The 14,636-nt window shown below is 31.5% G+C and overlaps 2 protein-coding genes across 2 annotated transcripts; both read right to left on the bottom strand.

Moving 5' to 3' along the window:
• Positions 1-68: 68 nt before the first annotated feature.
• Positions 69-4,396, bottom strand: LOC105132191 (protein FIZZY-RELATED 2-like). Its single transcript, XM_011035534.1, has 10 exons — positions 3,712-4,396; positions 3,479-3,601; positions 3,278-3,382; positions 2,212-2,391; positions 1,920-1,982; positions 1,628-1,822; positions 1,210-1,311; positions 1,067-1,129; positions 874-942; positions 69-537 (listed from the first exon to the last, which is right to left on the bottom strand). Exons 1-10 carry the CDS (start codon positions 4,234-4,236, stop codon positions 484-486), a joined length of 1,479 nt encoding a protein of 492 aa, XP_011033836.1. The 5' UTR covers positions 4,237-4,396; the 3' UTR covers positions 69-483.
• Positions 4,397-9,795: 5,399 nt separating this feature from the next.
• LOC105132192 (uncharacterized) lies at positions 9,796-11,393 on the bottom strand. Its single transcript, XM_011035535.1, has one exon. It carries the CDS (start codon positions 10,954-10,956, stop codon positions 10,024-10,026), a length of 933 nt encoding a protein of 310 aa, XP_011033837.1. The 5' UTR covers positions 10,957-11,393; the 3' UTR covers positions 9,796-10,023.
• Positions 11,394-14,636: the final 3,243 nt, after the last annotated feature.

Here is a 14,636-nt window from a genome sequence, read left to right on the forward strand (position 1 = left end):
TATAACGCCTCGAGAGGATCATTCTGGGATTTGCAAAATTATTTTCTATATGCCAATGAATTCGGATTCAGCTATGCAATATTTCATTGATAGACAGATAAATGTGGAAGTAATAATTATTTACATAAACTATGAATAAATGGTAAACCGCCACCTTGAAACATCTTTTACTGTCATCTGTTGATATACAATGCAAGAAGCATTTAATAGTAAATGCCACGCATCAAACGGGGAGGAGGAGGAGACTTATAATTTCCCGAGAATCACATGACAATTCGTCACCTCCAATCCCGCTTATAGCATTTTCATGTCCTGGACTGGTTCGAGAAAACCAAACTGATGAACTCCATTCGAACGGAAATAATCTCCAGGTTATAAGCACATTTTCCAAGTTCCATCCCTCATGCTAAAACAGCCCAAGAAACTCTGGACTAACAAAGTCTGCACAGCCAAGAAACTCTCCCAAAGCAACCGCTGAAGGAGTTACCGGATTGTAGTTCTACCGAGAGATGATGCTCCAATTTCACTCTCTGTGTTCTACCATAACAGTCAAACCATATACCGAGTTAGTCTTCTGCTGGGTTAGGGTACGCAAAACCAAAAAGTTGACACGGCATGTCTACTCTTGACACTTTCCTATCCTTAAATCTTGGTAGCACACATTATTGATAAGAGGTATAGAAAAGTAGTCATATTTACTAGAAAGAACATGCACCTGGGTTCCCCCCCCCCCACCCCCCCTAAATAAAATAAAATAAATAAGTATGGTTATTCCACCCCCCCAAAATAAAATAAAATAAAATAAATAAGTATGGTTATAAATATGAGTGTGGACTCAATTAAACATTATCACCATTCAATGAAAACTATTACCTGAGATTTAGGGGAAGGGAACACATTCCAAAACCGCAGTGTCTCATCTCCAGCTCCAGTGACAATTGTCTGAATCGGTTAAAAGTTGTTATTACAGTTAAGAAAAGAAACATTAAAACAAAAGAAATGATTGGCATAACTGCTAATTTATTGGAAGAAAAGCTACAGTTATCAAGAATGAAGAATCAACTACCTGTCCGTCTGGTGAGATGGCAAGATAAAGTACTCTGTATGTATGGCCTGTCAGAGTTGCCAACTGCAAGAAAGGAAGAAATGTTAATACAATGAGTGATGAGAGATAATATGCTATCATCACAAATACACCAACTTCAGTACCTTTGACATCGTGGGGTATCTCCATACTATTATTTGGTTTTGGGAGTATCCATGTGTGCTGACTAGTTCATTGACATTCTTAGACCACACAAGATTGCACACCTGAAATGGATGAAAACTGAAGAGTAAAAAGTTTTGGTACAGGAGAGAGAACGGGGGTAAATTTTGAGTAAAATTATGATATAATAATCCAAGACTACATGCACGTAGAAGTATGTGCGCTGGCAATTTGCCATCTTATGATATGGGACCACACTTTCTTAATACATGCTCCATCGATCATTGAACACTTTCTTACGCTACGTTCCAAAAAAAAGAAAATGCAGATATGAGTTGCCAGTAAGGAGTTCCTAACCATGTACATTTCATATCATATCTAAGAAGTACAGTAGAAGTGATTAGCAAACATATATTTTACCTGACTGCCAGTGTCCATGCAGCTGAGATGTGAGTTGGTGGTTGTATTCCAGAATCGTATACACCGGTCAGCAGTCCCACCCCCAGATGCAAGAAGTCCATGAAGATGGGGTGACCAAGCAATTGCTTTTACAGCCGCTGTATGCTCACAGTATTTTAGCACAGGTTGGGTTGAATGTTGATTCCAAACAAAAAGCTGCATATAGATGACAGCATATTAGTCTTCCATGCAGGAAACCATGAACACATGTCCAGCAATCATAACAATATGCTGTAGAGAAAAAACTACTCACTCGATTATCATTTCCGCCGGATGCTAACTCACGGTTATCATAAGACCACTTCAGTCCACAAACCTAGATCCCAACAAATTGATTATTAGGCTGAGAAGCATAAATGCAATAAACAGAATAAAAATAGAATAGATAGGTTATAATATGTAATAACAAATGCCCGCTACTAGCATTTACAGAATGGAGACGAATGCAAAGGAAGAATGATAATTCTAGGGAAGCCCAAAGTAAACAGCATAAAAGGGTTGAACAAAAAGTCAAATCAGTGTGAACAAATGTAGGGGAGTCCAACCTCTGACTTGTGTCCAGAGAGTTTACTAACAAAGTCTTCATGTGCTCGTATATCTCGTTGAAGAATGCTCTTATCCCGGCTACCCGAAGACAGCATTGATGAACTCCAGGCCAAGGCCCCAACTCGCAACCGATGACCCTCCATGATTCTAATCCTTTTACAGTGTGAAGCATCCCAAATCTACATATAAGTTGATGAGAATATCATCAAAATATTGCTAGGTTGATCAAGCAATATACTAAAATCTAAAGGTGGTAGGACATAACAACACTATCTACTTCCATTCTTGCATTACAATTAACTGCAACAAGATGCAGTGGACCAAGATGCCAAAACAGTAAGGGATTGAACAATAATACATTAAATAGAGAATAAATATCAGCTGAATTGTGAGGACGTCATGATTATGGTATGCATTAGCAGCCACATCATGCATGTAAAAAAGCTACCTCAGAATGGTTGGGATTTTGAAAATTATAATTTTCCCTTCTTCATGTCTCCTCTCTAGAAAAAGATCTAGAGCATCCCACATGCAAATATTCAGTTTGATGATAAATTTCTAAGATATTCTGGTGACGGTGCCCTGGACCTTTGTATGTCTAGGTTCAAGTATGGCCATAAACATGATCTATGGGTACAAAACACCTAATGCTTCCAATAAACCATATACCCCTTAAACATCTAGTTCAGAAACCCCCTACAGTTTTACCTGCCTGTGGCAGTAAAAACTGTGAATAAAACCCCTCAAGGCCCAGCGAATCAACACTTCTGAGACAGACAGTCTCTTCCAGCCACATACCAAGTTGAAATTTGTTGACCCTAATTTGATCGACACCCATATTTCTTACTATTTACTTACCTCTCACCTATGTTGCTAATGCAATAATCCTTGACCACCACATTCTTTTGAAATATCAATTTCTTTTCTTATCCCCCCTATAGACTCAGCATTTTTTTACATTCATTTTTGCAATCATAAAGCATTTCTATATCCATAAACCAAATTGAAATCAACACAACAAGAACATGTATCAGAAGCTCAACATAAATACAAACTATAACTAACCTGAACTTTCCCATTGCTGGTTCCAACAGCAAGATGTGTACCACGATGAGCCCATTCTACTGAACATACACCATCATCATTCCCCAAATCACACAATTTGGTCACCTATATTACACCGTAAACCAACTTTAGAGTTAAAAACCCATCAAGAAAAAACTAAAAGGAAAAAATACATTAAACTTCATAACCCACAACACTAACCTTGCTACTACAAGCATTCCATAAATACACACATGTCCCTAACCCCACTGCCAACACATTATGCGACGACCAATCCACCAAATTCAAATAAAAATCATCATGCAATGCAGGGGCATCCAATACCTACAAAAAAACGCAAAAAAAAAAAAAAACGCATGATCAATCAATAAAACCCGTATTTCATCAAATCTCATGAAACTCAAAATTCGACAACAATTTACGATAACACCAACCTTATAAGGTGATCTAGAAACCTTCCTAGGAGCCTTAATAGCAACATTACTAACACCAGGACCACTTAAACCATCAAACCCGAAAGGCGAAAGCGAGTGCATTGACTGCCTAGTCTCCGTCTTGTACCGGAAAATATTCCGTCCAGTCGCCCCTGTTCCCCATTCTTTCTTATCCGGAGTCTGAGGACCAAAAAGAGCATTCCTGAGTAACGCTGCATACGCATTGGGATTGTCCTCCTTCCCTCCGTCCCCCGGCGAACTACCCGCGGTTGCAGAAGGCGAGGGGAAAGAGATGTTGAAAAGAGCGAAATTGGAGCTGGATCTACAGGGAATAAACCTATCGGAGTAAATAGGTCTCGAGGGGGAAATATAATGATTAGAATTAATCAGACGGTTGACATGTTCCGATGATGACGGTGATGGAGCTAGGCTTTCAAGATTTAAATGATGTTGACGACGTTGCGTCGTGGAATCTGCAACATTGAGCTGCGATTGGTTTGACGGTGACATCGTGGGATCGGCCATTGGGAAGAAACCCTAAGAGAGAGGGAGGGAGAATGGAGAAGATGATGACGATGTGTCGAAGGAAGTAAATTTTACCGGGAAATAAGAGGAAGTGAGTAACAGACAGTGCAGTAATGGTGGGTTTTTTTTTTTAATTGCGAGCGAGCGAGCGAACGTTGGGTTAGGTGTAGAAAGCTTATATAGGGGTTTTGGAATGAAAGAAAGAATACCGTCTGATTTGTGGATTTATCACTGTATTTTTTGAATATGTTTCCGTGTCAGTATCGGAGAAGGATAAGGTATGTTAGTTTTGGAAATTTGGACAGGGGATTGCTTCTTTCAGCTAGGGTTGGGTTGTTTAACCTTATTTGGGAAGAATTAACTGAGCCCACGGACCCTTAACATCTCATTAGCCCAGGCCCAACCACTGATAAGTCAGTGATAGGGTGATCAAAGTATTCAAGAATTGGAATATAAAAATTAGAAAGCAACAATTTTAAATTTAAGATGATAGCAATTTATTAGCTTACTAGTAATCATCCCCACTGTGTTGCCACGCTATGATTTTGGTAGGATTTCAAATTAATTTTTAATATATAAAAAAATATGAATAAAAACAAAAGATGAATACATGTATAAATATTTTATAAGTATAGATTATATAAAAAGATAACATAAATATAATCAATTATAGAATTTAAGAAAGAGTAAAGGAAGCGAAACTATTTTTTAAAAAATAAATTATTTAATTCTACACCAATTAAAATAAATATTCAAAAGTAAAAGGATTTAAATTATGGAGGAAAAGTATATTTCTTTAGTCAAAATCCTTATTTTTTTATATATTTTTTCCTTTTAAAAAAAAAAAAAAACATGTCTTTTACATTAACAACATAAACTTTAAGGTAGTTAAAAAAATATTTCCAAGGATTATAGTAATTTAAATTCAATAGAAAAAAAAATAGTGACCAGCAAAAGTTCATCTTGGTACAGCATTGTCAATTACATTTCGGATAGTATTCTGTTTTTTTTTAATTAGAATATTATATATATTTCGGTTCCAGAGTATTTTGACATTGTATTCCTGGGAAATGTACTGTATATACACACACACCTTGACAATATACACGGGCAGTATATTTGAATACATGCTCATGCGGTACGGTTGAAATTTTAAAGTGGCCAGAACCAATGACAAAACTGGGAAACTTTATAATCACCGACGAAACTTCCTTGGCTGAATTCCTGTTGATTCCATTAAATTGTCGCTCCCAATGCATAACACAATGGATTAAAAAGATACAAAGTATCAACACAGCTATCAAAAACGCACAAATTACTATTTTTCTATCCAAAACAACGCAAATAAAGCATAAATAATACAATAAAAACATATTATATATTAAAAAAAAACTTAATTCCTTTTAATTTCATTCCTCAAATTTTATTTTTATCACGTTTTGAGTTATGAGAAATGAAATTAAATCATCAAAATATATAAAAAAGATAAAAAATTCATCCAACCATATTTCTATCACAAAATATATTAATCCTAGTGTCCATTGGTTCTTTTTATAAAAAAAAGTTCAGTAATAATGTTTTTTTTCCCATCAACCCGTTGAAAAAAGAAAGTAAATTGAGGATCATAAAAATATTTTAAATTCAGATTAATTTTTAGTTTTTATGGTGATTTTATAGCATTTTGGGGTTATAAATAGGGTAATTTAAGTTTCTACAATGTTCCAGAAGTGCTTTTCAAAAAATAAAATTAGCCCTGATTTTCACCAAAATTAGAAGTGGCTGAATAATTATTGTTGAAAATTATGCAATGTATTTTTTAAATATTGAATAAATGGCATGTACTCTACTTAATATAAAAGAAAAGAAAACAAAAGTGTCAAATTATGTGAGCTTAATCTAAGCTCATACACGCTTGGTCTAAAGCTTGAAATCTATTTTCTAGAATTTAAATTAAATATTTATTTAAATTAATAATTATAATATTATTTAAAAAATTATTTTATCATGTATATTTTATAAATGATATTAGTTTATATTTGAAATAAATTTTTCAATAACTATATATGATCATATTAAGCAATAAATTGTAAGAACAAATATGCCAGAATATTAAATGAATTTTTTATTGTTATTTTTATATCATCTTTGTGAATTAATTATTCTTTGATTTTTTTTAATTATGGCCACATAAAAATCATAAAGATGCTATTTTTTATTTTTTTTAATTTTAAAAAACTAGCTATTTAACTTGTGTTTCATCATAAATTAAATATTTGTTATTAAAAAAAACTACACATGTAGGCTTTTTTTACATGTTTTTTTTTTCATAAAAAATATCAAGTGTAAATTGAAAAGTTTGTGAATATATATAATTAAATTAATCAAAAACCTTCTATATCAACAAATAAAAAAAAATCATCAACGATAAATTATATACATATTTACTAAAGTTAGGAGACGGATGTAAATCAAAATATTTGACATTAAAACATGGTTTGTTTACCTGGTTATATTTAATAATTATTTAATAAAATTATTTTTTAATCAAATAATAGTAAAAATAAACACACATATAAAATTGATTAGATAAAATCAAAAGAAAAAAAAAAACTCTCACAAAGTTGCACTTATTAGAAAAAAATCTAAAAATAAAGTTCAATTATATAAAATAAAACATATTGTAGTAGATGAGTAAGAAAAATCTATTCAAGAATTAAATATATATAAAATATTTAAAAAGCAATCACTTTTTAAACAAATATTAAATACAAAAATAAAAATAAAAACCATATAGAAGGGTATTAATTGAAATATAAATTAAAAATTAAAAAAAAAACTTTTTAAAAAGCATGATTTTTACTTAAAAATTTTTTTTTTTTAAAAAGCATGATTTTTACTTAAAAACCAAAATTACAAAAAATTAAAAGAAGCTATGTGCTGCTTAGCCTGTTCAATGTAAAAGATCCCATGTATAAGCCTATTTTATTTAAAAAAATATAATTGGGATGAACGACATGTTGCGGAAGTCAATTGATTTGTTGTTTAACTTAATCCAAATTTCAATTATTGTAATGATTAAAAAATTAAAACTAAATATTTTTTTACCAAAATCCTTATTATTCAACTAAATCATGCTAGGAATGTGAATAGATCTATCAATAACTTAAAAAAATCTAAAAAATTATTTTAAAACTTAAAAACAACTTGAAACAATAATTTTTCTCTCTAGGCTAAGAAAACCGAAAATATAACAATAAAAATGTAGGTTTATCAATAAAAAATAATTTCAAACTAACTAAGAAAGCCATTGTCTTAGACTAAAATGTTCTGTCGATGTTTCTAATCATTTTGGCTTACTGAAATTTCGGGCTTAGCCTATCTTCCAATTCATGATGGCTCCCATCTGCTAAGCATTTGCTTACGGCGGGTTGTGGGAACCCATGAAGTGGTTGTTTTTCCCAACGAGTGTTGTTTTGGTACAAATTAAGGTTTGCCGATGCTTTCATCTTAGTTAATTTGCATCTTTAATCTCGTTGGCCTAGCAATTTTCTGGACATGCCTAAGCTTAACCCATAAGGGTAATCAAAATAAGACAACTTCTAAGCAACGTTTCATCCTAGGTTTTTATTAACATACTTCGAAGAGTTTTTGTTTTTGTTTTTTTTACTTCAATAGTTTAACTTGATAAATAAAATATAAAACATTGAAACCAAATGAAATAAAAATCCTACTTCTTATAGGATCATAGAATCCACAACTCATCAATAAATAGAAATCATTTACCTTAAAGCTCAAGATTTATCAACCTTCAAGCTAAAACCATACTTTTTTATAAATAATTACTTCGACCTTTATATAATTTCATTTATGTTTTATCTTTTCTTTTGTAGTTTGAAAAATTACACTTTCATTTCTTAATTTTAATAACTTCATAATGCTTTACGTTCTCTTGTTTTAGTTCAAAAAAAGTTAATAAAAAAACTTACATTATTGATAATAAGTTTGTCATTATATTTAATTTAATGAGTAAAGTGACTCTAATGACTAAAAATAACAAAAATATAGCTATTATTTTGAAAACCTAGTCATTGCCGCAATGTCTTAATATTTATAAAAATACCACTAAATTCATATCTATAACAGATCGCTCAACAATTCCCAACCATTTCAAGCAAATAAAAATATCAAACTCAAGAGCGTAACTTACACAGATTTCCCCACAGTTCCTCACCATTTCAACCCAACAAAAACAACAAATTCTATAGCATTGGTTAAAGGACTTTCTAGCAACAATTATTCATATTTTCAGCAATAATTCTTCATCGTCTTCTACCACAAATTTTCAACACAAATCCTGCAAACACACTGCCTAAAATTAACAGCAACCCAAAACTGATTACTGGTTATCATTTCAGTTTAAGCTAACCGAAACCTTTAGGCTAGATGTTGTCATCAATTTATTAGAAATTTTTTTGACGAATTCGCTTCTTGTTTACAAGCACCTCCCAGTTACCCTTACTCCAGCTTTGGGCAGATAAAGACAATGTCGAAAAGCATGCCTCTGTTGCAAGAAGAGGTTTCACAAGCTCACTTTGGGATGATACTGCAACTGAAACACAATTATGAAGCTGCTCAAGTGTCATAGAAAGATTAACATGCAAAAGTACCAAAATCCAGAAACTGAAGTGGTAAACACAGAGGCACACCTTTTATGGGTTTCCAATCAGAAATGCACCTTTTTCCATGGACGCCTGTAAGGACCTGCATTTATAAATTCAAAACCTTTGAGCAAATTACTGGAGCACATTTCAAATTCTAAAACATTTTGACTGATCATTCGTACAGTAACTTTGATGTTAAGTGGGCCAATATCGACAGCATTTCTGATGTGAAAGCAAGAAGTCAGACAAAAGTTTGTGTGATAACGCGGTTCTTTAATAAAAAAATATTTTTTTTTAATGTTTTCCAATTATTTTAATAAACGCTGTTTAATAAAAAAATATTTTTTTTAATGTTTTCCAATTATTTTAATATATTAATATTAAATTTTTTTTTAAAAAAAATCTTTTCAAGCCAAAAAAGAAAAGAAAAGAAAAGAAGCAACTATACTGAACCCTACCCGCCACTATGTTCAAGTATGAGGTTTGACTTTTCCTCAGATCACGAAGACTATTACAAAAGTCTTTTCTCTATGCTCATTCTAAAAGGTACATCGGACATGCCTGTGCTGCCATGATATATGGAAACATTATCTTAAACAGCATTATAGAACGTGTTGCCTTTTCTTTTTCTTTTTACCTCTCAAACAACTATTACAGTATTAGGCGAACTTTGACTTTAGCAGCTTTACCCTCGCCCGCCCGAAAAGAAGAAGAAGAAGAGAGGTTACAATTTTTCATTTCTGAATGCTTAATTAGCTTGTAAGAAAATAGACAAACAAGTGAATCAGCAGAGAAAAAAAGAGACGAATTCTGCATGTTATTTAAAGATTCAAAATTTGAATTGGTTATTCTGATCTAGAAATTGTCTGCCGTAAACCAAGATTATTGCCCCATTACCTTGTATGAATCATAAAGGGATTGTATTCTAAAAACAGAATAAAGAAGAGAAGGAATTAAAGGGAGAGTAAAAAAATGAAAACAGAACTCAAGAAACAGAGTTTGTCTCTGCACCCTTATAAAGAACTCAAAAAGAATTTGGCTAATCTATCCTTCTTCTCAATACAAATTACCTGTCCTTGCATCTAATATTACAAAAAGAATAATGATCATAAAGAAAATGAACAGTTCAAGAAGGATAAGGTATAGACCCATGCTCAATTATAGGCGTCGTCCGAGTAACAGTTGCTGTAGGAGCCCTGACATGTCCAACCATCGATACTTGAAGAGCTTCCTCTTCGTAAGCTCTTCTCTCCATTTCCTCCATTCTTGCTTTCTTCTTAACCTGAACACACATTGCCACAAAAAGCATCCCCAATAAAAACACACCCAATGCAGTCCCAGCTGAGCTCCCAACCACCACTTTCCACAAGCTGATCTTCCTTTTTATCATCTGCATTGATGGTGGTGGCGCTGGCGGTGACTTGATCACCAAACCATAATGCCCATGCCTTTTAGCTACACAAACAAAAAGTGATTCTGGGACTTTAATTGTCACCCTACCATCATTTTCAAAACTAGCACACAATGGCCTAACTCCCGATACATTGGCAGTAGTTGATGCATTGCTGAAGTCTATAGTAATTGGTTTTTCTCCAGCATGAATTCCGATCTCAAAAGAGTTGCTAACGTTCACATCACTACCAAAATTGTAAGCTAAAAGGCCTAAAATAGGTGACACAAGTTGATATCCTGATAAATCATAGTTGGCATAATATATAGGGGACCAGTTAAGATCCAAATTTTGTCTAATTACCACGAGTCTCTCAGCACATGGCTGCAAGGTTACACCAATACCCAGATGGAATTCCTTAACTTGAGCGCCGTATCTTCTTAGACTGCCACATCGAAACCTCACTGCATCGACTTTGATGCCGGAGAAATTTGCTGGCAAGTGTACAGTGTGTACCATACCTGTCCTGAAGCGTACGCCACTGGATTTAAGTGTGTAGTCTCTGATGAGTAGATCAAGTAAACGAGCAGATTTGATCCCTTGAGCTTCAACTCTCACTGAAGCTAATGAAAGAAGAATTATCAATGTGAGAGAGAAGGGAGAACCCATCTCAGAATTATGAGATAGGTTTAGATGGAGCTGCAAAGCAATGCAGTGTGGTGATTATCTTTGCTGATACATAAAAAGAATTAGAGCTCAATTTCTGGATCAGCTACTTTCTTTACCTGAGGATGTAACAGAAGTGAAGTTGCAAGCAGGAATTAGGAAGACTTATGGTGAAATGAACTTTTGGAAGATTAAAGAACAGGTAAAAAGAAAAAGAGAGTTCTTTTTGTTTCACTTTTTTTTTTTGCTTTGTATACAGTAGAGAATTGTAAAGAATAAAAGTTAGGTGGTTTTGATGCAAAAGAGTGTTCATGCCAAGGTGGCGATTTCCACAGCATAATATCAGTAACAAGGAGAAATGTCCCCGCCAGTGAATTGTGAGAGCTATATGTATCAAACCATGCCTGAAGATTTCTTCTACTTTTTACGTTACTGCAGGATACGAGAATGGTCAAACTGTAAGCAGGGTTTGGCAGATGTTCGATATTTACTGCTTGCTCTCTTTCAAATGTAGTTGAATCATTCAGCGTGGCCCATAACTTTCTTTTCCTTTTCTCCCTCTTGATTCCCTTGCCAATCCTTTTCTCTTTTTTCAAACCAACTTTTCAATTTGATTTTTTTTAAATTGATTCTTATTTTTTTATTATAAATTATTTTATTTAATATAATTTATAAAATTAAAATGATTTTTTAATTTTATTATTTTTTATATTTATCAAACTTGACTCTTATTATTTTAATTACTATTTTTTTTTTAATTTTTTAGATCCTCTATTCTTTTATTTCATTTAATAGCTATTTTTTTAAAAAAAATTAGATCCTCTATTCTTTTATTTCATTTAATATTAATATTAACATTCATCCTAATTATTTTGATTGTAACTTTTTATTAATCTTTTTCTTGGGTTGTTTTATTTTTCAATTTTATTCTTCTTTGTTTTATTTTATTTAATTTTTAATTTTATTTATTTTATTGTTATTTGTGTTTTTCCTTTAAAATTTTTTTGGATGACTTGAAATTTTACTTCGTTATTATTTTAGGTTTATCTTTGTAAAATAATTTAGTCTTATCACTCGAATTACAAGTTTTGTAAATAGCTTAATTTGATTTAAGTCTGTTTTAGATTTTTTTTTAAAATTTTATTATTTAATATTATATTATAGATTTTTTAACTTCACGAGTTTTGTCACTTTTTTTTAAAATTTTTTTAATCTTATATATTAAGTTATAAATTATTTGAGTTGATTTTAGTTGTTTCAAACTTATATTTCATACAAGGGAGTAGATGTATCTCTTGGTGGTATGTAATGTAGGCTCTAAATAGTCAAATACACCTTAAAGGAAATACATGTCCCCCCCCTGCATGCATTTTGGTGTCAAATTACCTCAATTCAGCGATGATATGAAATCTGTATAACAGCAAATATTTTGTTTGTCTGTCTTAGAAGCTAAACTTTTGAGGAGGTAAAGTGGGTTAGGTTTCAGGTCTCAGAGGGTAGGGGAGAAATTGATTCGGAGCGTGGACTGATGATGACGCCGGCTGCCAAAAGGACATGAAGAAAGGGAAAGGCGTGCTCAGGGGAAGAAATGAGGGCGTAGTCCCTCTTCAAGGCAAGGCTCCATGCTCTGATGGTGTTGATGACATGTCTCCCACTTCAACAACTTTGTGGGTCTCATGGTAGCTTGGCTGGTCATGACATCTCAGTTTTTTTCTCCAGGTTCAGAAGTCAAATGGTGGACGTCCCATGGATGTATATAAAAAAATAGTCATTTAAAAAAAAAAAAAGATTTTGCACACCTTAAACAAGAAGAATTTGTTTCTTGCAAAGATTTTGCAAGCTCTTTTCTTGTAATAATGGTGTCCTTGCATGCTAAGTGATACAATTGGCATTACTTCAAAAAAAAAAAAAAACACAAGCTCTTGATTAATCTTCATGTTATTAGCTACCAAAAATGGCATTTCTATTTGCGTTGGTAGCTAGTTTAAGATACAATCGGTGACATATTTCTTTTGTAGAGAGAGGAAGCTTAAGATCAAAAGTTTATGCTTATCTCATACAATCATTTAATTTTCATGTATTAAATCTATAAACATGTAATATAATAACTCATAATAAATATGTTATTAATATAAATATAACACTAACATACATATTAAATATATATCCAAATTTATAATTAATATTAATTTAAAGTCTTAGCATATATACTAATAAATTAAAATATATGTGCATAAATTAAAATAAAAAAAAGTAATTACTTATTGAAATATAAATAAAATTTTTATTATTATCAGTAATGAATCATTTATTTTTAAAACTTTATCACTCTTCTTCATTTGTACAATTAGAATATTTACAATATGCTTCTTAAAATTTCAACAACGTCATCATAATTTAAATGTACTTATAAACAAAATATTTAAACAAAAAATTATACAATTCAAATATCTCTCATTGAGATGAACATAAAATTTGAATCTGGAAGAAAAATTAAAACATAAAAAGATCAGAAAAAATTAAAAATGAGATGGGGAAGAGTGTAAAATCTGAAAAATTAACTCTTTTTTTTGTTTTATAATAATTTTTGAAAGATAAGTGGTTAAAGAATTAATTCTTGTTATATTAATATTGAATTAACTATCATAAATCAATAATTAAATTTTTTAAAAATAATTTTTGAGTAAAAAAAAATTTAAGATTAATTTTACCTCTACTAATAATTTATTTAATTAAAATAAATTTTCAGCATAGAGTCCACAAGATATGTTATGGACCTAGCTATTATTACAAAAGGTCCAAGTTACAGTGCTACTGAAAAAAAATATTTACTGAGCAGATGTATGCATTTAGGTAAAGGTTAAGTAGAAGTTGGAGAAACCAATTTCAAGTAATTTTAAGGGTTGAGTATTTATATGTATAATGAAGCATATACTCCATTATATCTATAGCTTATTTTTTACTCGTAATTGAGTCTTTTACAAGTGGAGGAGATTGGCTGAAGAGTTCATGGACCGACTTGATAGGCAGAAACCTAGAAAAACAACCTGGAAGGGAAAACACACATTATTGCTTTAACAAGCCTCAACTATTTTTTTTCAGCGTATGGTTAACTAGGGAAGACTAATTAAACTATAATTTTGATACTGAATAATTAGATGCAAATAATTGTTTTTTTTTCAAATAATATCATAAAAAATTGTTAATAAGCATTGACTCGGACATCAAAATCATATATTAACATTAAAACCCAGACAAGTGAAAGCTTTTATTTTACTAAACATATAATTTAAGGGATTGATATGGTAAGTAATTAATTAGGCACGTCTCATTCTTTGAATACTTGAATTCAAACCTTAGAGATAATATCTAATCTGTTTTTATTAAATCCATTTGAAAACCCATATATATATATATATATATATGTTTTATGCCACATAAAAAATATACCAACGAAATTATCTAAAACCAACCACCAAAAATTCAATTGAGTTAAGATCTATAGAAAAAAATAGTTTTATTGAAGACATTTTAAACCAATTCCAATTAAAATTATCTAAAACCGACCACCAAAAATTTAATCGAGTTAAGGACTATCGAAAAATATTAGTTTTATTCGAGACATTTTAAACCAATTCCAATTCAGTATGAAATTATATATATATATATATATATATATATAT

This window comes from Populus euphratica, unplaced genomic scaffold (assembly GCF_000495115.2).
Source record: "Populus euphratica unplaced genomic scaffold, PopEup_1.0 scaffold39.1, whole genome shotgun sequence".
In the NCBI taxonomy this organism is placed as follows: domain Eukaryota; kingdom Viridiplantae; phylum Streptophyta; class Magnoliopsida; order Malpighiales; family Salicaceae; genus Populus; species Populus euphratica.